Raw genomic sequence first — 24,447 nt, 5'->3', positions numbered from 1 at the left:
ACCATTCACTCAACTTAGTCGTGAACGATGCTGCTAAATCCTCACAGTTTGCAGTTTCTTTCTTTTCCTTAGTGACAAAAATTGACAACTTTTTGCAGCATCTATTCATCGTTGAAATCATATTTCTAGCCTGACATTGAAACCTTTGTGGTTTCAATGAAACTACAAACTACGAAACTAGATGGAAAAGTAGAACTGATATAATTACCCCCATCAGATACCAAATTGAAGAAATCTACGATGCTCTTGTAGAAATCACCGTCAATAAAAACAACGATAAAACAGTTGCTCATGAGGCAAGCTGTTTGGCAAATCAAATCCGCAATTTTATTTTTCTTTGCTCTGTGGTAATATGGCATCTCATGAGTCTACCAAGGGGGGCAGTATTTGCCGTCTTGCCCAGGGCGGCAAAATCCCTAGGGCCGGGCCTGGATATCATAATTTAAAAATAAAATTCGAACCGTTTCGGTATTTTTTCCTAAAGTTTTCGGTTTACAAAATAAAGAATTTGTTACTTTCATTTGCACCATACTGTATGTATCAGTAGTAGACGTAGTGTATCATTGGTAATTTAATAAAATCTTAATTATTTTACAATTATTATTAAAGCTTTGAGTAGGTAGAATTTTATACTTTCTCTACGTCAATCATAAGATAAGCTATCGACAATAAATCGTGATAAGTTATCAATAATTGTGGTAACACTTCTGAGAGTAGTCTCAACTCTCAACTATTAGACAATGTCTATCAATAGTCAGTATAGGCTGTACAAACATACATAAGGTTTGCTCGCATAAAGACAAACTATTTTACGAATAATTAATCTCGATAGTCATTTTAAAGTTGAGACCTGTTTTGATTTTTTTTGTGTTTTCAATGACTACTGATATTAAATGTGATAAGAAACAATGGACAAACGCTGAAACGATAAAATTGATAGAATTATATAAGGAAAATTCAATTTTATGGAAACATAAAAGAAATGATCACGGATATCGTGAAAGTAGGGACATTATATTAAAAGAGTTTTCAGAAAAATTTAATTGTAGTGCTGATGAAATACGACGAAAATTACATAATCTACGGAACCAGGTAAGATCAACTACAAAAGTGCACATTTATAGTGTAAGTAAGAAATATAGTGGTACATTTAACCTTACAGGAACTCTCCCTCCTACTTCATGCTTTCATTGATAACTGAGGTAGAATAGCCATTGTAATTACTCTTATTATTGTTAGAATTATTTATACTAAACAACTTTACGAAAACGTAGTTAAATCTAAAATTGACATACAGTATACAGTTTAAAATTTTTAAAATGAAACCTACACTCTAGTAAAGAACTACTTCCCAAACTAAAACCTAAATTGCCACTAAAAATTCCGGTTCACATTATTCTAATCCAGCATTCCAGTAGAGCGGTTGAATGCCAATGGAATAATATGAACCTGCACTGGAATGTACCATTCCAGTGATCAATCCAGTCCATCATTATTCTCTTTGCCTTATCCCTATGAGGGGTCGGCTTCCATAATTGCATTTCTCCATACAATTCTATCTTGGGTCATATCAATATTAATTCCCTTTACCAACATGTCCTGCCTAATCGTCTCCCCCCACGTCTTCTTTGGTCTTCCTCTCCTACTCCTTCCAGGAATCTGCACTTCAGCAATTCTTCATATTGGGTGATTAGCGTCTCGACGTTGAACATGACCAAGCCATCTCAACATATGCTCTCTCATTTTGGCATCAATTGTTGCCACACCTAGACTTCCCCTAATATACTCATTTTTAATTTTATCCTTTTTTGTCACTCCACTCATCCATCTAAGCATTCTCATTTCCGCCTCATGCATTGGTTGTTCCTCTTTCTTTTTCACTGCCCAACATTCAGTTCCGTACATCATAGCCGGTCTTATGGCTGTTTTATATAATTTTCCCTTCAACTTCATTGGAATTTTCCTGTCACACAGCACACCACTCGCTTCCTTCCACTTTATCCATCCAGCCCTAATTCTCCTGCATGCATCTTCATCTATTTCTCCATTACTCTGTAATACTGATCCCAGGTACTTAAAACTATTGCTTTTTACAGTCAGTTCACCATCCAAAGATACCATTTTATTTGTAGTAACTCCATCTTTAAATGAACATTGCAAATACTCTGTCTTTGCCCTACTAAGTTTTAAACCTTTTTCCTCCAGGGCTTGTCTCCACTGTTCCAGTTTTTGTTCTAAGTCTCTTGCACTATTTCCTACTAACACGACATCATCAGCATACATTAAGCACCATGGAATGTTACCCTGTAGTTTCGCTGTTATCTGTTCCAAAATTAATGAGAATAAATACGGACTAAGCACCGAGCTTTGGTGCAATCCTACTTTCACATGAAATTTATCAGTCTTTCCCACACCTGTACTAACACTAGTCGTTACTTCCTCATACATATCCCTCACAATCTTTACATATTCACCAGGGACTCCTTTCTTATTGAGTGCCTACTACAGAATCTCTCTAGGAACTCTATCATATGCTTCCTCAAGATCAATGAATACCATATGATCGTTTGTTTCTTTACTCCTGTATTTTTCCATCAACTGCCTTATAATGAAAATTGCATCTGTTGTTGATCTGCCCTGCATAAAGCCAAATTGATTCTCGAATATTTCAGTCTTTTCACGTATTCGTCTATCAATTACTCTTTCAAATATTTTCATGGTGTGGCTAAGCAGTTTAATAGCCCTGTAGTTTGTACATTGTTGTATATCGCCCTTGTTTTTGTAGACAGGTACTAGTATACTGCTTCTCCATTCGTCTGGCATTTGTCCAACTTCCATAATTCTATTAAATAAACCTGCTAGCCACCTTGTTCCTGTCTCTCCCAATGCTCTCCATACTTCCCCAGGAATATCATCTGGTCCTACCGCTTTTACTTTCTTTATTTTTTGAAGCGCTTGAGCCACTTCCTCGATTGTTATTTTGGTAACCATTGCTGCTACTGTCTCCGTTGACTCTACAGGCTCCCTGTCAAATTCTTCATTTAGTAAACTGTCAAAGTACTTTCTCCATCTCTTTTTTATATACTTTTCGTGAACTAGTATTTTATTATTTTCATCTCGGATACATCTAATCTGATTAAAATCTTTTGATTTCTTTACTCTCTGTTTGGCTATTTTATCTATTTATAGTGATCAATACAGTCCATTTGTCTCACAATAAAACACTGAAAACTTTTGTTTTCTATACTTCCACAAAATTTATTATTTACAACTATGTGACTACAGCTGTTTCGGCAGAGTGCCTTTCTCAAGTGATATAATTTACAATGAGTTTGCCTTTTTAAGTCTCTAAGTGAAGAGGTTGAGGAGTAGGGAGCTGTTTGTCTCGAGTTGGTCATTCAGAATTATATCTGTATTTTTCAGTTTATTAATTTCCATAGATTCTAAAAAAGATAGCTTAAGGCCTTTATTTTGGATATGCAGAATTTGAAACTTTTCATTGAAAGAATGATTATGATCTAGAAGGTGAAGTGCGTATGTAGAAGTGTCTGTTTTTCTATTGTTGAAAGCCCTTTTGTATTCTGCTATCAGTTTGTCAAAAGTTCTGCCAGTTTGACCGATGTAAACTGTCAAAGTGGAGACCGGTGTAAACAGTCCATTTGACTTTAATCTCAGTCATTTTTCATTTCAGCTCACGCATTCCAGCGGCACTGGATTAATAGTGTGAACTGTCAATGCAGTATGAACTGTCAATCTAGTGCTTGCATATTTGATACTTTTCTTTTTAGTTCTTCTTCCACTACATCAGTAACTTCTTCTAACAGTAACAATTGAAATTTATCGTAACATATTTTTGTCTTACCCTGTAGACATAAAAATATTGCTTCATATGCTAAGTAAATTCATTGAATTTATCTCTGTTTCAAAAAATACGTGAGAATTTGAGTTTATCCGTCTGGTTAAAAGAAAGACGTTATATTATTTTGTAGACATATCTACATTCGGTTACTCAGTGTTTATATTATTGCTCGAAAATTGAACTTAGAACAGCCAGTTTGCAATATAAAAAATAGTTACATTGTATATTATAATGACCTTTGGCGCCGGGTTTTTTGGAGTTTAGATACACAAAACGTGCTCATATCATTATTAGAGAGCACATGTGTTAATTGTGGACTCAGCTATATCTTTACTTAGAACTGTAGAACGGAGTGAGTTTTGCTGACTTTGCAAACTGATTTTGGATGTTTCCATACTGAGTAGGTTGGGCTTAGAACATGTTTTGTTTTTTCCTATTGGTTAATAAAAAAGTGTAGGAAGCTTAGTTATTTTTTTATTAGTCAATGATGAAAGAGGGAAGGATTAAACGTTTTTCTTATTGGTTGATTGGATGAGTAGAGTAGAATGAGAAATGGAGTGGGTTTTTGGAAGGAAGCGTTTTGGTTTGGGGAGAGACATTCAAGTTGTGAGATTGAAAAATTCAAGTTTGAGCTTTCAAAGAGAGAGGTTTGTTGAGCCTCGGCAGGAGCAGCCACGGCGCGGTTTTTTGAAGAGTTTAGTTTTCTGAGAAAGTTAAGTTCGAATATTAAGTTCCGACATAGCTCTTAATCAAGTTTTTAAGTTCCTGAAAATGTAGTGTGAGAAACTGTTCTCCTTTCGTGAGTTCCTAGTCACAAGCTAAATGCCGCTGTTAGGCAAAGAGCCAGTTTATTTTAGTGTATATGTACTACACTACCTAAGTTTCTTTTTGGAAGCAGTCATGGATAAAGTCATGCGTTAGGTCCCAATATTAATAATAAATACTTCAAGAAGTTAAATAGAAGTTATTTAAATATTTTAAAAAGTCAATATGAGCAGACTCATTTTACTCTGGGCTAATTAGCAAAATTCATGGAAAACTTATTTACCAGCAATTTTATTGCTGGAATCGAATTATAAGATCCTATATATTAATAATATAGTTATGCAAAGTCCGCAGATAGTGTGCTACTTTTTTTTTAAACAAAATGGCGCCGACAAATCGTATTTTTTTCAATTATTTCTCTATAACTCCGAAGATTTTAACTTTAACAAAAACACCCAAAGAAAAATTCACCGCAATTAAATTCTGCATAGAGATAAGTTTTTCACGATTTGCTCCGAAGAAAGTTTTCCTCGGAAAATGCGGGTTTTCCTAACAAAAACTCTAATTTTCAATTAAAGTTTTAGGTAAGTAATTATTAATCAATAATTAAATAACTTAGTGACATCAAAGCTTTCTTAGTATAGATTGTAATTCCAGAGGCCCGTGAAAATTAAACGAATATTTTAGCAACAATTCAATTGTTAATAAACAATTTACGATCGCAATAATAACCAAAATAATCATGATACATTGATCAAACTTATAAAGATTATAAAGATGAGATGCTTATTTAATATTTTATCGACAAAATATAAATTTTTCTTTTTTTTGCATAATCTTTAAATTTTGAAGAAAAAAAATAGTTATAATACGCTGGTCTAATTAGTAAAGTACAAAGAAAGGTTATTTACCAGCAATTTTATTGCTGGAATCGAATTATAAGATCCTATATATTATTAATATAGGTAAGCAAAGTCCGCAGATAGTGTGCTACTTTTTTTTGTAAACAAAATGGCGCCGACAAATCGTATTTTTTTCAATTATTGCTCTATAACTCCGAAGATTTTAACTTTACACCAAAAACACTCAAATAAAAATTCACCCCAATTTAATTCTACATAGAAGCATGTTTTTTCCGATTTGCTCCGACGAAAATTTTCCTCGGAAAATGTGGGTTTTCCCAACAAAATCTCGAATTTTCAAATAAATTTTTTGGGCCAATAATTATTTATCAATAACTATATAGCTTGGTGAAATAAAAGCTTTCTTGGTATGGATTATAAATTCAGAAGCCGGTGAAAATGAAACGAATATTTTAGCAACAATTCAATTGTTAATTAAAAATTTACAGTCGCAATAACAACCAAAATAATCATGAGACATTGATCAAACTTAGAAAGATTATAAAGGTGTAATGCCTATTTAATATTTTGTCGACAAAATATAAATTTTTCATTTTTTTGCATAATCTATAAATGTTTAAAAAAAATTGTTATAAAAAAATTAACATTTCTCAGAAAATGTTTATTATATTCTAATTTTATAAAATACTTAAAATGCGTATTTCATAGGTCTTGAAAATGAATGCTTTAAAAAAATTTTCCAACCATTTGCAAAAAAGTTATGAAACAGCAAAGTAAATATACGAAAGCTCCGTTGTTTATAAATTGTTTTAATTGTTTCAAAGCTTAAAAGTGAGTCTATGGTACAATCTAATTACTCACAAAGAATGTCAAAAATTAGTGCAATGGTTATATTTTAATCAAAGATTAAAAATACTTTTTTTTGTAATTTTTAGCGCAAAAGTAGGCCTGATACAGAGTCGGAGCTAAAATGTTCACTCGAAGCGACTGACACGCAGCATATTATATTATTTATAAAAGTGTACGTCTCGCGCGGCCGGTCGTCGCTCCGAGTGAAAATTTCAGCTACAGTGCTGTATTATTCTACTTTCGCGCGTGTAAATTACAAAAAAATATATTTATAATCTTTAATTAAAATATAACCATTAAATTGATAATCGATATTTTTTGTAGATAATTAGCTTGTACATTATACTCACTTCTACGCTTTGAAAGAATTAAAAAAATATATAAACACCGTAGTAATCGTATGTTTACTTTGCTGTTTCATAACTTTTTTGTAAATGGTTGCAAAAAAGTTTTAAAGCATTCATTTTCAAGATATTTGAAATGCGCATTTTAGCTATTTTTTAAAACTACAATATAATAAAAACTTTCTGAGAAACGTTAATTTATTTATAACTATTTTTTTTAAACATTTAAAGATTATGCAAAAAAATAAAAAATTTATATTTTGTCGACAAAATGTTAAAAAGGCATCTCATGTTTATAAGATTTCAAAGTTTGATCAGTGTATCATAATTATTTTGGTTATTATTGCGACCGTAAATTATTAATTAACAATTGAATTGTTGCTAAAATATTCGTTTAATTTGCATCAGCTTCTGGAACTATAATCTAAACCAAGAAGGCTTTTAAGTCACCAAATTATTTAAATATTGGTAGATAATTACTTATCTAAAAGTTTATTTGAAAATTAAAGATTTTGTTGGGAAAACCCGCATTTCCGAGGAAAATTTTCATCGGAGCAGATCGGGAAAAACACGTCTCTATGCAGAATGTAATCACGGTGAATTTTTATTTGAGAGTTTTTGTTGTAAAATTAAAATCTTCGGAGTTATAGAGCAATAATTGAAAAAAACACGATTTTCGGGCGCCATTTTGTTTATAAAAAAAGTAGCACACTATCTGAGGACTTTGCATACTTATATTATTAATATATAGGATCTTATAATTCGATTCCAGCAATAAAATTGCTGGTAAATAACTTTTCCCAAAAATGGCCTATTCTCCGAATAATCAGCCCAGACTATTTCGAATTATATTTATTTTGGAACAATTATTTGGAAGTTTATTTAATTTTCCTGAAACTTTTCATAAATAATAAACATTTTTGTACTATTCTTTATCTAAATTCAGTGAAAAGTGCGTGCTTTGGACATTCACAACGTGAAGATAAGGACAGGACTATATGACAAGGTATTGTTTGTAAACCTTTTTAATGTTTTTGTAAACAGAATATCTTTTATTGTCTACAAGAGATCCATCATTTCATTTTTTTTTATTTTAATAAAATTTATTTCATTTTGCAATAATGTTTTTTGCTTGATAATATTATTATTTGATCCCTTTCTCTTGTTCCTAAATGATATTCAACTGAGAACACTAAGGTAAGGTCATGATATATTTATGTTTATGTAAATGTGTTTGTATTTTATGATGACTATATATTTTTATTAACTTGTTACTTTAATTATTTTTTTTTAAGTTTTAAGTATGTTTCGTCTTTTATTTTTTTAATTATGGCGCCCCTTGAGCATTTGAGTTTATATTATATTTATTTAAAATCTATTAAGAATCCACACCCCTAGATCTCTGAAGACTTAGAGCTACCGAGGTACTCGTAAAGTTACGTAGCACCAAGTATATTTTCATGTTTGTTTAATTTGTTCGAGTTCATATTTTTTTTTTGCCTTTGTTATCCACGCCGGGGCTGTTATACAAAAATGGCTTCTACCGTCGAGGCTTTGGCATTTGACGTGTTAATGTTACAAAATAGCGTCCATCCATGACACTAATGCTGCAAAATACCGCCCTTTCGTGGGACTGCTACAAAATAGCTTCCATTCGTGACGCAGGCTCTAATTGATTAACAGTTAACTAGAACGGTTTCATTTATATATGAACTGGACAGAACCCATAACAATGTTGGTACGAAATTACTTTTCGCTTCATGTATATTTTGTTTTAGGTTTCACAAGAATTGAGAAAATGTAATTCCAAAAGAAGTAATACAACCGATGGAGTTTTTGTAAGTAGGTGGCCATATTTCAATGCCTTAAAATTCTTGATACCAATATTAAGTGTGAAGAAAACAGAAGATGAATTGAGAATAAAAGAACCTTTAGATTCAACAAATCTGGTAAGAAAAATATTTTTCCTCTATGATGCTGAATAAAAATTCTATGTATAATAAACAGTACATTCGATTTCAACCAAATTTTGTGAGCAGGTCGATATACAGGGTGATACTAGGTTTGACTAGGCAATCGTCAAGTCTGACTAACGGGCTTAGTCAAACCCCGAAATAAATTTTATTCTCGGCCTTTGACTGAAGTGATTTTATTCAAACCTAACTTTCTACCTAGCCTAACTTTCAGTCAAACGCCGAAGGAAAAATAATCTGTTTCGGGATTTGACTAGGCAATCCTAGAACTGACTGAGAGACTCGGTCAAACATCGATCTGTTGTACTGTACACTCCCAGATTTGATAAAAATGTTCTTCAGATAGAGGAAGAGTTAGAAAAAGCTATCAATTCATCTGGTGAAAAGCAGAATTTTAGATTTACTTAACTATTCATTTGAATAATGTTTCTTTTATAACTTTAACTTGCAGACTAAATCAATTGTTTTACTATACAGTGCACTACACCGTGTACGTGCCTGCTCTTGTTTTGCCTCGAATCTTAAAAAATTTCATAAAAAACGTTTCTACTTAAAATAAAAATTGTATTTTAGCTTAAAGATATGAAATGGGAATGCCATGTCAACTGTGAAGTCAGATACTTCAATAGGATAAAAAATAGTCTAAGAGCTAGTGAACCCTCCGACTAACGGTCGTCCTGTAAGGCTAGAAATTTTTCTAGTGATAATTCATAGCACACCAAGGCTAAAAACCATGACCTGGCAGGCCTCAGTGGTGCACGTGTATCTACCAGGTGAATCGAAAAGTGCAAAGGACATCGCACACGTCTTATGGAAAATACAATGTCACTCAAATTCAATAAAATTTATACGATTAGATTTGTTTTAAAATGACGGTCAATTCTTATCATTGCGCCAACTCTTAATTATGATTAATTACGGCGTAAATTGCAATTAAAGTTTATCGAAATCACATTTTTGGAGTCCATAAGTGGACATGGAGTGTTAGTTACAATCATTATTGCTCTGAGTGCTATTCAAAACAGCTTAAACCCCGCTGGGCCTAAGCGGATTAGTGAAACTGAATGTATACACCGTTCTTAGGCGTCAACGCCCTTCGGTAGGGATCTATGGAGGAGTATCACCAAGCCGGAAGCCCTTATCCCTTCCCGTACCGCTCCTCCATAGGCCGATCAGACGCCAGTTTATTCCAGACCAAGCCGTAGACTCTATTGAGTTTTATACTACGGCGTTGGCCTTTTTATAAATTTCATGACCTAGCTGAGGCTCGAACCAGCGACCGCAAATCGCAAATCCACTAAACTTGTCGATCGACTGAGCCCCAGCTAACTGGACCGTCAAGACCGAGTGAAACTAATCCGCTAATTTATGGAGTACCGATAATCTGGGTATTTTAAAATATTTTTTCTCTCTCTAACTTATGTACGTACCCATTTGATTTCAGATTTATTTATATCAATTTCTGCTCTAATTATTGAAAATACAGAGTTGGCGCAATGATAAGATTTGCCCGTTAATTTAAAACGAATCTATTCGTATAAATTTTATTGAATTTGGGTGACATATTTTCCATAAGATGTGTGCGATGTCCTTTAGGGGGTAAAATAAACTTTCTCCTGTAAGGTTTAAATTTAAGTATGTGTTTGAGTAAGTCATTCAGAAGAAATGTGTACAATGACAGGCGATTCTGTAGAGCATAAGACCTTGCCAGGCGAGGGGAAAGATTAGGGGTTTTTCCTAAAATTATTCTTTTTGCATCGAACAAATTTTTTTTAGGTTTTTTGAAACATTTTAAACAGAAAACGTCTCTAATGATTTTTCTCTTAAGTTAATAGTTTTTGTTATATAAGCGATTGAAAATTTTGAAAATTGCGAAATCCGCCATTTTTAACCCTAAATCGGACATTTGTCTAAAAATTTCAATGTTGCCAAGATACGTAGATATTCTTTAAACATTGATTGATGAAATCCCGAAGAGCGTTTTGCAATAAAATATCGAAAACCCCTTTGTTTTTTTAATTGCTAATCAAGCAGGTGCGACACTGTAGTATAAGTGAGGACGTTTGAGTTTGCATAAATTCATTATCTCGAGAATGGGCAAATTTCAAGAGAAATCCTCAGACAGGTCGATTTTTATTTTTAAATTAGGACTTTTTGGCATATATATAATACTAGTGACGTAATCCATCTGAGCGTGATGACGTAATCGATGATTTTTTTAATGAGAGTAGGGGTTGTGTAATAGCTCATTTGAAAGGTTATTGAATTTTCTATTCACTAATATAAAAATTAACATAATTATTTGTACAGGGTGTACAAAAATATTTTTTTATTAAATTAACTTTGATTAAATTTGACAAATAGAAGAAAAAAATTTTTTGTACACCCTGTATAAATAATTATGTTAATGCTTAATTACTGAATAGAGAATTAAATAACCTTTCAAATGAGCTATCACACAACCCCTACTCTTATTTAAAAAAATCATCGATTACGTCATCACGCCCATATGGATGACGTCACTAGTATTATATATATGCCAAAAAGTCCCAATTCAAAAATAAAAATCGGCCTGTCTGAGGATTTCTCTTGAAATTTGCCCATTCTCGAGATAATGAATTTATGCAAACTCAAACGTCCTTACTTATACTACAGTGTCGCACACGCTTAATTAGCAATTAAAAAAACAAAGGGGTTTTCGATATTTTATTGCAAAAAACTCTTCTAGATTTCATCAATCAATGTTTAAAGAATATCTACGTACCTTGGTAACATTGAAATTTTTAGATAAATGTCCGATTTAGGGTTAAAAATGGCCGATTTCTCAATTTTCAAAATTTTCAATCGCTCATGTAACAAAAACTATTAACTTAAGAGAAAAATCACTAAAGACGTTTTCTATTTGAAATGATTCAAAAAACCTAAAAAAAATTTGTTCGATGCAAAAAGAATAATTTTAGGAAAAACCCCTAATCTTTCCCCTCGCCTGGCAAGGTCTTATGCTCTTCAGAATCGCCTGTCATTGTACACATTTCTTCTAAATGACTTACTCAAACACATACATAAATTTAAACCTTACAGGAGAAAGTTTATTTTACCCCCTAAATTTGCACTTTTCGATTCACCTGGTAGATACACGTGCACCGCTGAGGCCTACCAGGTCATGGTTTTTAGCCTTGGTGTGCTATGAATTATCACTAGAAAAATTTTTAGCCTTACAGGACGACCGTTAGTCGGAGGGTTCACTAGCTCTTAGACTAAAACTAAAGATCACCATACTGAAAAATCCCCTGGGCCGTCGTTACTAAGAGAGGAAAAAAATTGTTTAATAATTGAGATTACTTCTTGGATGTGGTTTGTTTTGTTTGGCAAAAAGAGACCTCTGGCGCACATACGTGCAGAATTTGTAATCAGGTTGTACCTACATGTACATATTGAGTGCGCCTACATCAGACTTCGTGCACAGGCTAATGTTATGAAACAATAACTGAATAAAAATTTTCTGCCAATTACGGTCGGAAAAACTATAACCATACCTATTCTCAGCTTTGATAGAGCTAAAGGAGAGCTAAAGTATCATAAAACTGTTGACGGTTTATACAGAGTAGAGAGTATAGAGAAACACGAAACAATAAACACACTTTTTTCGAGGAATCAAATATAAGAATGAAAAAAGAATTTTCTTGATCAGGAGGATGTGTCCGACGTTCAGCTGTCTATTAGAAAAAGCAGTGCAAAAGATTCTAAAGAGGGACAAGACTTTATAAAATGCTACTGATAAAAAAATGCTCTTCATAATTATGTAAATATAAAAGGTCTAACGTATTGTGCATGTGCAATTCTAAATGTTATAATATTTTACTGAGACAAGGAGGAGGATTAAGTAGTCCAACACTGTTTATAATTTATATGGATGAGATAATTAAAGAATGTAAAGTAAAAGTGAAAAAAATGCATGTGGGTTATAGAAATTTAAGAAGAGTAGACATTTCAGAAGGACCATTCGCCGATGACGTCGTCATATTGGCCGAAAACGAGAAACAACTACAAAGAAATATAGAAATATGGAATGAAACACTAAAAAAATATGGAATGACAATAAATAAAAATAAAACAACAGTGATGGTCATGGGGAAAAAGGAAGAAGAAGAAAAGATTAACATTAAAATAGAAGAAGTAAATATAGAACAAGCACGAACATTCGAATACTTAGGAGTAGAATTAGAAGACAACGGAAGAGAGGAAACAGAAATTAATAACAGAATTCAAAAAGCAATGAACCTATCCCATGCAATGAATTCATAAATAAAAAAGAAATAACACGAAAAACAAAAATTAATGTGTTCTCAAGTCAATATTATATTGACCTGTATTAACCTTTGGTCGCGAGTCATGGGTACTAAGGCAGGCCGCACATCAAAGAAGCATGAAACGTAAATTACGTTTCATGGAAATAAACCACAGCTAAACAAATATATGTCCGGCCATTTATGAAACTCTCCGAAAATAAAAATATGTCATGAGCATGAATCACACTCGTTTCATTGGTAGGCGGACTTTGAGATTTGTTTAGCAGTGTTTTCTTTTCATGAAACATGTTTTTCGTTTCATGTTTCATGTTTTTCGTTTCATGTTTCTTTGGTGTGCGGCTTGGCTAACAGAACAACAAAAGAGTAAAATACAGACAGTAAAAATGAAATACCTTAGACGAGTTCGGGGAGCGTTACCAAAAGAGATAGACTACGGAACACTCAAATAAGAGATGATTTGAAAATAGATTCAACGTTAGAATTTATAGAGAGAAGGCAACTCAGTTGGTGGGGTCATCTTCAGAGAATGGATCAGACAAAACCGGTGAAAGAAATTTGGCAGGCAAAAACGCAAAGAAGAAAGGTAGACCACGACAAACCTGGGATAGAACACTAGGCAAAATATTCGAGAAAAGGGGACAACGTGAATAGAAGCAAGAACGCTGGCCAGAAATAAGAAGGAATAATATCAATAAGCATTAGAAAATATTATTATTATTATTAACAATAATAATAACAATAAGCATTAGAATTAAAAAATCACGTTTTATTACCTATATCGAATCTAAAAAATTATGATATTTTAATACCTGATCGGGGTTTGACTGGTCTGGTCAAAGCCCGATTTCATGAAATTAAGTTTCGACGTTTGTCTAAATAAATTAGTCTCTGCTAGGTTTGACTAGTCAAAGACCGAAAATGGAATTTATTTCGGGGTTTGACTAATAACGTTAGTCAGACCTGACGATTGACTAGTCAAACCTAGGAGTGTCTGAATTTCGGGGTGTCACTATAACATATATCATCATCATGGCTTAGTCACTCCTGGCGGAGTATTTGCCGCCCCTTTGGGCTCTATGATTGATTTATTGTGGAGAATCAGGCCGCTGTTGTCTTTTATTATTATAGCAGCGTGTGTGACTTGGCTCTGTCTATAATTTTCCTCCATTCTTTCCGGTCCTTACAGCGCTCTTTCCAATTGTAGATTCTCAGCTTCTTTATGTCTACTAAGACTTGATCTCTCCATCTTGTTTTGGGTCTTCCCTTTGGTTTTTTTTGTTGTTGGTCTCCAGCCAGTTATTCGCTTTAGCGTAGAGTCTGGGTTAGCTCTTTCTGTGTGTCCCAGCCACCTGAGCCTTTGCGCCTTCACGAACTTGATTATGTCTTCACCCTGGATGACTTCTTTAATTTCTTCGTTGGTTAATCTTCTAAATTCGCCTACACTTATCCTCACCGGTCCCATTACCCGTCGAATTATCTTTCTCTCTAAGATTTCTAACCTCATTTCATCTTTTTGTGTTAGGCACATCGTCTCTGCACCATAGGTGATCACTGGCCTGATTGCAGTCTTGTAAATTTTTAATTTGGTTGTCTTGCTAATGTGCTTTTCTTTCAAGAATTTTTGGTAGTGACAGTAGGTTTTATTGCCCAGTAGGATGCGTTCATTTATTTCATCCGTTCTATCATTTCTGCCATTCACCATCACTCCCAAATATTTGAAACGGTGTACTCTTTCAAATGTATTTGCACCAAGCTTAATTTCTTTCTCGATGTTCGTATTCTCTCTTGAGCACTTGAGGTATTTCGTTTTGCTTTGGTTTATTACTAGCCCTCTCTTCTTTGCTTCTTTATCTAGTATTAATATTATATTCTGCATGGTTTTTAAATCTCTAGTAACCAGTGCAATATCGTCTGCATACGCTATCAGTTGCGCTGAAGATTCGATAATAGTTCCCCTTATTATGGCTGCTCTTACTGCCCCCTCTATAGCAATGTTAAATAATGTTGTTGACAGGGAGTCGCCCTGTCTGACACCTACCTCCATTTGTACTTCGTCTGACGGGCCTTCCCTTGTTAAGATTCGTGCCTTGGATTCCTTTATGTCATTTTCGTGAGACTTACTAGTTTTTCTTGAATGCCTAGTTGATTCATACCATTAATTAGCTCCTCCCTTATTACACTGTCAAAGGCTTGCTTGTAGTCAATAAACAGTATATGTAGATCTATTCCGTGCTCGTAACTTTTTTTCGACGATTTGCGTTACAATGTGTATTGCATCTATTGTTGACTTACCTTCTCTGAATCCATGTTGGTATTCACCTATTTTTGTTCTCATTTCTTTTTCTATTCTTTGTCTGATCAAATTAGTTAATATTGTGTACATTGTATTTAATAGCGTAATTCCCCTGTAGTTAGTGCATTTCGTCTTGTCGCCTTTTTTAGGGATTGGTGTTATCAGACCGCAATTCCAGTCGTTCGGCATGCGTTCTTCTTCCCATATTCGTTCTATCAGCTTGTGGATTCTGTGGGCTAGTTCCTCTCCCCTTTTCTTGAAGAACTCATTTATAATGTCGTCTGGTCCTACTGCTTTCCTTTTTTTTAATTTGTTTATGGTCGCCAATACTTCGCAGTATGAGGGTGGCTCTGATTTCTCTTTATTCCTATTTTCTGTTTGTTCTTCATTTTCTGGATTTTCAGCATCGTGTTTCTTTTTGAACAATTCTCTATATTGTGTTTCCGATTCCTTTTTTCCATTATTTGCCGGTATCTTTTTCTTATTCTGTGCTTTTATGTGTTTATATAGTCTTGGATTATCGTTACTATTAGCTTCGAGTTCCGCAGTAAGTCTTCAATCCATTTCTTCTTTTTAGTTCTTCAATATTTGACTGACTCTTTTTTTCTTCTCTCTATAGTGTAGGAGATCTTCTTGTTTCCCTGTGGCCAACCACCTGTGTCTTGCTTTGTCCTTGTCTTTACTAGCTTGCTCGCATTCTTCATCGTACCAATCCTTTCTTTTATTGTCATCCATTAGTCCTATCGTCTCCTCTGCTTTTGTTAAGATACTATCTTTTTTTATGTCTTCCCATGTTTCATCTGGTGTCGCGAAAAAAGGTCGCCAACAATTGGTCGAGCGAAAAAATGTCGCGCACATTTGAGCGCGTATCAAAAGGTCGCCGGCGAAAAAACAGCGCCGACGAAATAAGGTCGCGTGCAATTGATCGCGCGAAAAAAGATCGCGTCATGTTTTACATTATTAAAACCATTCAATTGGTTTTCAAAAAGGTTCTAAAGAAATTCTATTTGCATACTTTAACTTTATGCATTATGAGCCGATTAGTCTTGGAATTCCATCTAATTACTTTTTAATGTATTTTGGATGTATAAGAAGATGGGAAAAATAACGTATATCTAAATACTTTTTAATGTATTTTGGATGTGTAGGAAGATGGGAAATATAGGAGAATGGGAAATTATTTCATATGGTATTTTCAGGTTATTCAAGTGAATATACTTGAAAATTGAACAATTTTTAACATGAAGAAAGTCATGTTTTACATTATTAAAACCATTCAATTGGTTTTCAAAAAGGTTCTAAAGAAATTCTATTTGCATACTTTAACTTTATGCATTATGAGCCGATTAGTCTTGGAATTCCATCTAATTACTTTTTAATGTATTTTGGATGTATAAGAAGATGGGAAAAATAACGTATATCTAAATACTTTTTAATGTATTTTGGATGTGTAGGAAGATGGGAAATATAGGAGAATGGGAAATTATTTCATATGGTATTTTCAGGTTATTCAAGTGAATATACTTGAAAATTGAACAATTTTTAACATGAAGAAAGTATTTTTTTTGTTCTACGTGAATAATTTTAATATATGGATCTAAATTCAGAAAGGTACTTTCCTTCACACTTTTTACAGGCTTAGGACTGTCAGCAAAAAACTGGCGTGTTTAAAAGTGTTTGCTCTTCCTAATCGGATATCGTTAAAAATGTACAGTAATAATAGTTCTATTTACAGTATATATTACATACAAACGAATACCAGGTACCAGTTTACCTATTTTTGGTATTTTCAGAGACCGGTAATTAGCATAATTGGTTCTTAGTAGAAAGTCGTTATGCAGATTAGTGAAGAATAAGTAGTTTAGATAAGGGCACCTTATTGTGTAGGTATTTATTAGGAATTCCATGAAGTCATTACGATAAGACATTATTGGAAATGCTAAAATAAATATTGTACAAAAGTTCTTTGTCTAATTGTGCGTTATTCACTAATGTGGTAATTATTATTCCATATTCGTGAAACGTACTTTTATTACTTTTTAATGTATTTTGGATGTATAAGAAGATGGGAAAAATATCGTATATCTCATTATTCATTAGCTTGTCGATTTGTCAAGATGGTCTTAACTTACGTAAAGAGTCAAAAAGGTGCCAATATGTTGGTGTATAATGGATATATCCATAGAAAGGAAAAAACGATTGATCAAAAGACAATTTGGAAGTGCGCTCAGTACAATAAGCATAAATGTACCGGGAGAGTTCACACAGTGGGAAATGAAGTAGTGAAAAGTACAAGTCACAACCACGTTGCCGATGCGTCAATATTAGAAGCAAAAAAGGCTTGTAACAGAATGAAAGAACTGGCTCATCAAGTTGAACTAACAACACAAGGAATCATAGCTACCGTTTCACAAGAAGTGTCTGTGGGTGCAACTGGGCAGCTACCTTCTATTTCATCCCTAAAGCGAACTATTCAGAACACACGCCAAAGAGTGGAAGCTATTCCGGCAAATCCAAGAAGCTTAACAGAGCTTATTATTCCGGAAGAATACACCAGAAACAATAACGGCGAACCGTTTCTTTTATTTGACAGTGGTCCAAACGAACAGAGAATTTTAATATTTTCCACTGAAAGAAATTTAACTTTGATGGCGAGCTGTGAACACTGGTATGCCGATGGAACATTCACATGTACTCCTCTATTGTTTGGTCAGCTGTATACAATACATGGCGTACAGTATAGCAACGTTATTCCAACTGTTTTTGCTCTACTTCCTAATAAAACTCAGGCAACATACACTCGACTCTTCCATGAATTAAAAACGTTACGACCAGGTTTACGTCCTACAACAATAATGGTGGATTATGAAAAAGCAGCAATTAATGCTTTACAACAAGAGTTTCCTGAAGTCAGAATCCGTGGATGTTTCTTTCATTTCACACAATGTTTGTGGAGAAACATGCAAGGTACAGGACTGCAACAAGTTTATACAGAAGACGCGAATTTTGCTCTACATCTGCGACAATTGGCAGCCCTAGCCTTCGTACCTGAAGTAGATGTTGTTGCAACATTCGGAGAGCTACTGGACAGCGAGTTTTACACTCAAAATGAAAATTTACTAACACCTTTAATAAACTACTTTGAGGATGTATGGATAGGCAGATTGGATCGACGACAACAAAGAAGACCGCCAATGTTTCCAAGGAATCTTTGGAATTGCTTCGAATTTATAGAGGAAGATCTACCGCGTACTAATAATGCTGTCGAAGGTTGGCACAACAGCTTCTCCTCGATATTAAATGCAGCACACCCAAATCTATGGAAGTTTATTACGGGGCTAAAGAAAGAAGAGAGTTTAAATCGATTAAAAGTGGAGCAATACATAGCTGGAAACCAACAACCTCAAAAAATAATTTATAAAGATACAGCGCGGCGAATAAAAACGATTTGTTTGCAATACGGGAACCGGCCAAATCTAGAATATTTAAGAGGAATTGCCCAAAATTTTCAACTGCAAGTATAAAAAACTAAAAAACAATTAAAAAAAAAATTTTAAAAAAACAAAAAAAAATAAAAATTAAAAAAACACAAAAAAATAAAAATAAAAAAAAAATAAAAATTAGAAAAAAAATAAAAAAATTAAAATTAAAAAAACTTTTAAACACGCCAGTTACTAACTGCCAGTCCTAAGCCTGGATAAAGTGTGAAGGAAAGTTAAAGTATGCAAATCTGTTATTAATATAAATGTATTCTTTAACTATGATATCTTCAATAAGTACTCACCAGTGACAATGTATTAATGAAATTGTGCCTGTTATATAATTTTTAACCACAATATCATTATTTTATTTGGGAAATTTTATTTTAATAAAGATGGTAGCCCTTAACCTACCCTATCTATATGTAGTATATACCCTGTAAAATATATTAAGCTTATATTAAAACTTACTCTTAAATAACCAAGGGTAAATTGTGCGACACTGCCAAGTCGTGAAATAATACCTCTAGGTACTTTCCCTACAACATTTACAGTTAAAATTACCTTAATTCGACCATTAAATTGGTCGAACATTTTACATGATCAATTTCAAATAGGATTATTTACTTCCAATTATTTTCCTATTATTTAAAGTGGAAAATAAAACTAAAGTCATTTAGAAGCCAATATTGGGTTGACGAAATATTTTTTACCAATAGGTTAAAATGACTAATAAGAAAATATTTAACTGTTTGGGTCATTATTTAACAGCAATCCTTTAGTTCTATTGCATCATCTAAATCTGACCTAAGCCTGGATTAAGTGTGAAGGAAAGTTAAAGTATGCAAATGAAAACATATTTTCTGACGCGATCTTTTTTCGCGCGATCAATTGCACGCGACCTTATTTCGTCGGCGCTGTTTTTTCGCCGGCGACCTTTTGATACGCGCTCAAATGTGCGCGACATTTTTTCGCTCGACCAATTGTTGGCGATCTTTTTTCGTAGATCCGTTTCATCTGTGTTCGATGGTTTTAGGACTAGTAGTTTTTCTTCCAACTTAATGCAGAATTTTCTGTTTGCATTATCTGTGTTTAGTTTTGACCGTTTCCACCTCTTTCTTTTCTTTCTGTCGTTTTTGTCTTTTTAAGTATCTTCAATTTCTTCCACCTCTTTCTTTTCTTTCTGTCGTTTTTGTCTTTTTAAGTATCTTCAATTTCATGTCACCTATCACCCAAAATGTGATCCAAATCAGCATTGTCTCCCCTGTAAGACCTTACATTCTGTACAATTGTTCTCCATTTTTTTGAGATTATGATGTGGTCTATTTGGTTTCCGTCTGTTGTTCCAGGTATTAGCCACGTTACTTTGTGCTCTTTTTTGTGCATGAATTGGGTGCTAATAATAAAAGTATTGGTTGCTGCTGCTAGACTACATATCCTCCTGCCATTGTTATTCGTATTTTGATGGATCGTTTCTTTTCCTGCGATTTCTCTGTTCGTGTCTTCTTTCCCTATCTTTGCGTTGAAGTCTCCTAACAGGATTAGTATGTCGTCCTTTGGTATTTCTTCGTACAATTCTTCAAGTTTCTCATAAAATTCATTCCTTTCTTCTTCGGGAGCATTCTCTGTAGGGGCATATATATTAACAATTAACAAATGTTAAATTTGCTTGTTTATTTTTCATTCTTCTATAATGATATTCTTCCATCAACCGCTTTAGAGTTAATAATCTGTTTGTTTTCTCCTGCGTAGTACATTGTATAGTTTGTTCTAGCAATCATCCCTTCTCTTGCCCACCTTATTTCTGGTAGAGCTAGTATTCCCATCTTGTATTTTGTCATTTCTTTTGCCAACTCTTCCATTTTTCCTGGTCTTAGAAGTGTTTTGATATCCTATTCTTATTTTTCTGTTTTTGTTTTTTTGTTTTATTTTTTTTTTTTTTTGTTTTGTGTTTGCGTCTTTTCTTACAAAACATTTTCATGCCCTGTAATAATGTAGTCAGACCTGACGATTGACTAGTCAAACCTAGGAGTGTCTGAACTTCGGGGTGTCACTATAACATATAATATTTTCCGCACAAAACCTAGTCTAGTTTATCAAAATATCTAACACATATTCTGGTTTAGAATACAAAATAAGTCAATTTATACCTTAGAACAATATTTTCTTATAATATAGACCAAGATTACTAATAATAGGTATATTGTTTTATTTGTCTAGGTACAAATCCAGGAAACGTCAAAGGAAAACTCAAATAAACAAGATTATAAGTATAACAATAAAACTGCTGAAGAAAAAAATAAGAGTTATGCTGAGGATAATGACAAACTTCTGTTTAAAGAAGCAATGAAAGTTCTTACAAAACAAACAGATGAACATGACAAGTTTGGTCAATATGTTGCAATGGAGTTGAGAAGTTTGCGATCGGACTTAAACAGAAACAGACTGAAAACTGAAATTAGAAAAGCGATAGTTCGCATTGTGGAAGATGATGACAAGATATGTAATGAATCATCTCCAAGACCATTTTTATTGACCCCTACCCCGTCTAATGCCAGTGTCCCTGCCTCTTCAACGTCTCAACATGCATTGATAAAATTTGAAACGAATGGCATTACATGCGAAAGCTTTAGTAATAATTTTAATTTAATAGATATGTAGCTTGTCCCCGTGTATGTAGGGTTGACCCCGTGGTTCAAATTCACGTTGTGGTAAAATATGATTGGTGATTGGAATACCGTGCCTTTTAGTTCCTAATTAATTAAACGTTTAACAAAACTTCTCCTATCTGACTACAATATACCTTATTCAAACTACGAGCATAAACATCAACAATAATTAGTAACGACCTAGCCCAAGCATGTCGCAATCGTCTCTACTAGCGTTACCAGGTGTCCCGATTTGCGCGGGACGTCCCGATTGTCAGGGATGCGTACCGATTTGTACCTGTTCGGGACACTAAATGTCCCGATTTTCACCCACGAAAACCAATTTCAGGAGGACCTGCAGTGAATTTTATAACTATATGTTATAAAAGCAAGGCACTCCAAAAAGCGGCAAAATCGATTAAAAAATATAATTTTAATAAAAAATAAATAATTTACTTAATCTACGATTTTTTTTGTAATTTCTTCTGATTATTATTACTATGTATGATTAAATACAGATTATAGAAACACCTTGTAGTCCAGTAAATGAACTGGAAATACGGCGATACCGTGTAATTTTCAGGATCAATTCCGAATTGCATAAAAATTTGGACGGCTTGTGCCGTTGGTTGCTTTTTCTCGGGAGGTGACAGTCATCCCCACTTGGGGGTGAAAAACCGCGCGTTTAAAATAAGTCCGGAGATGGATAAATTGACTAATTTTAAGCAATTTTAGTTCTATAGAATTTTAACTTAGTTAATATTTTCGAGTTATTTACGATTGAAAATGTTTATTTTTCGACAAAAAAATCACGTTTTCAGGCGATTTTCACAAATAACTCAAAAAGTAAGTATTTGATTGAACAAAATATTCTTAGCAAAAATGTAGCATAATATAAAAAAAACGAAAAAAATTGTGAACTCGTAAAGTCTATAGGCCCAGCAAATGCAAAGTTGTAGCTCATGAAAAATATGTTCTTATTCGTCAAATTCCAAATCAAATATTTCAACGTGAGATAACCAAGAAATGAAGCACATTTCGGGAAAAACCAATTAAAACTTTTTTACTTATTAAAGCTTTATTTTTATGTTTTAAAAAAGTTTCTAGCATTAAAACTAAGAGGGTTATGCTCAAAATCAAGTTGACTCCTTTTTTTTTGGTAAAAGATCATGAAAATCTCCCCCTACTTAGCACCCCAAATGAAATTAATCGTTGCTGCTTTACAAATAATTTACTTTACTTATGTATTTTTTATATGATTGAAAGGGCCTGAATGAGTCACTAATCACGCGTGTATGCAAAATATGAACAGCCATATTTGAACCAATTTTTGTCTAACAGAAAAACAAAATGAATCTATCATATTTATAAAAGCAAAACCTACCTACTTTTTACTCCTTGAGATTTTTAGTATCCCTAATACTTTTTAAGTTATTTTGAAAAAAAAGGCATTATCCAATATTTTAGGAATTTTTTTTTTTACTATAAAACCAATTTTTTTCAAAACTAAGCACTAGTTAACCGGTAAACCTTACAGATCGTATAAACAATACACATATAAAGTAAATGGTAAAGCGGAAACGATTAATTTTATTTACGGTGCTAAATAGGGGGAGATTTTCACGATTTTTGTTACCAAAAAAAAGGAGCCAACTTTATTTTGAGCGTAACTCGCTTAGTTTTAATGCTAGAGACTTTTATGTAAAACAAAATTAAAGAGTTTTTTAAACACTTGATCCATTTTGGGACTTACTTTAAACGTGCGTCTTTTTCCCCCGAGAAGGGGTAACTGTAACTGTCACCCCCCAAGTAAAAGCAACCAACGGTACAAGTTCCACTCTGAAGTGGAGGGTAAGTAGAACCTAAATCCAAATTTTCATGCAATTCGGAGTTGACTCTGAAAATTACACTCCAAAACGGTAATTTGCTGGGCTATTGTTGTTTATTTGTCCGGATCTACAACCCTAAATCCCGATTTGTGTTTGCTTATGTACCGATTAAAAACAAATCGGACCTGGCAACACTAGTCTCTACATCAAGAGGCTACAGTAGCGATCAACAGGTAGCAACAAACGCGTTCCAAGATTGCGGCTCTAATTTTGAATATTTTGTCGAGATATTTGGCACACATATTCGTAATATAATAAAGAATGGCGGTACAGAGCCCAATTTCAGAAATATGTTAGTACGTGGAAATTACTCTATAACTAAATAAAATATTGAAAAAAGGAGCCTGTACCGCCATTAAGAAGAAAAAAAAAATTTTTTTCAAATAAACTTTTTTATCCCATGCCTAGATTTTGTGTAATCTTGTAACTACTAAAATTTTTTATTTCTAATAAGAAATCGAACATATTATAACTAAATAACTAATTAGGCAACATAGAGAAATTATCACTGTCATTTTCTCTAATCTGTTCTGTCATCTTTATATCGATATCTGTTCAGTGCAGTAGTGTGTTAATTTAAGAATTCGTTTTTGTTGTTTCATAGGAAAATATAGTGTTTATTGATAGTTAATTTATTATATATTTGTGGTTGTTGTATAAGTTGTTGGCCTCTTTGAAAGAATAGATTGTTGTTAATTGTAAGTTTTAGTTATAGTAGGTAGGTGAGTATATTTTACGTAAAAATATTTCGAATTCTAATGCAAGTATATAAAGTTTTAGGAGAATTTTTTATTCTAAAAATATCAATAGTTTAACAAAATGGAAAAAGTAAATCAAACGAAAAATAAAGTGAAACCTTCCAAGAAAAAGTCCATTAAAAACCTTGCCAAAATTATGCGAAAATCGAAATTTGTTTCGCTTCACAACAAAAAATGATTATTTATTATTGTTTTATTATTAGATATTTCATGCAAATACCTTTCTAAATAGCTATCTTAACATAAAATTTTCACCCATTTTGGTTTAATTTTATAAATATCTATTTATTAATAATAAAATCGTTTTCTATTACTTCCATTTAGCGCGACTATGATATTGTCAAAATATTAATCTTAGATAATGTCAAAGATTACCACTGTTGCCAAAGTTTATGATACTATCTCCCGAAGTTATAT

The 24,447-nt window shown here is 33.2% G+C and overlaps 1 protein-coding gene across 1 annotated transcript; it reads left to right on the top strand.

Moving 5' to 3' along the window:
• The first annotated feature begins 713 nt into the window (after window positions 1-713).
• On the top strand, window positions 714-23,615 carry LOC126881145 (uncharacterized). Its single transcript, XM_050645215.1, has 3 exons — window positions 714-1,092; window positions 8,459-8,629; window positions 20,956-23,615. Exons 1-3 carry the CDS (start codon window positions 877-879, stop codon window positions 21,394-21,396), a joined length of 828 nt encoding a protein of 275 aa, XP_050501172.1. The 5' UTR covers window positions 714-876; the 3' UTR covers window positions 21,397-23,615.
• Window positions 23,616-24,447: the final 832 nt, after the last annotated feature.

This window comes from Diabrotica virgifera, chromosome 3 (genome assembly GCF_917563875.1).
Source record: "Diabrotica virgifera virgifera chromosome 3, PGI_DIABVI_V3a".
In the NCBI taxonomy this organism is placed as follows: Eukaryota; Metazoa; Arthropoda; class Insecta; order Coleoptera; family Chrysomelidae; genus Diabrotica; species Diabrotica virgifera.
The sequence above is the reverse complement of the archived record's forward strand: the minus strand, read 5'-3'. Positions and strand labels throughout refer to the sequence as shown.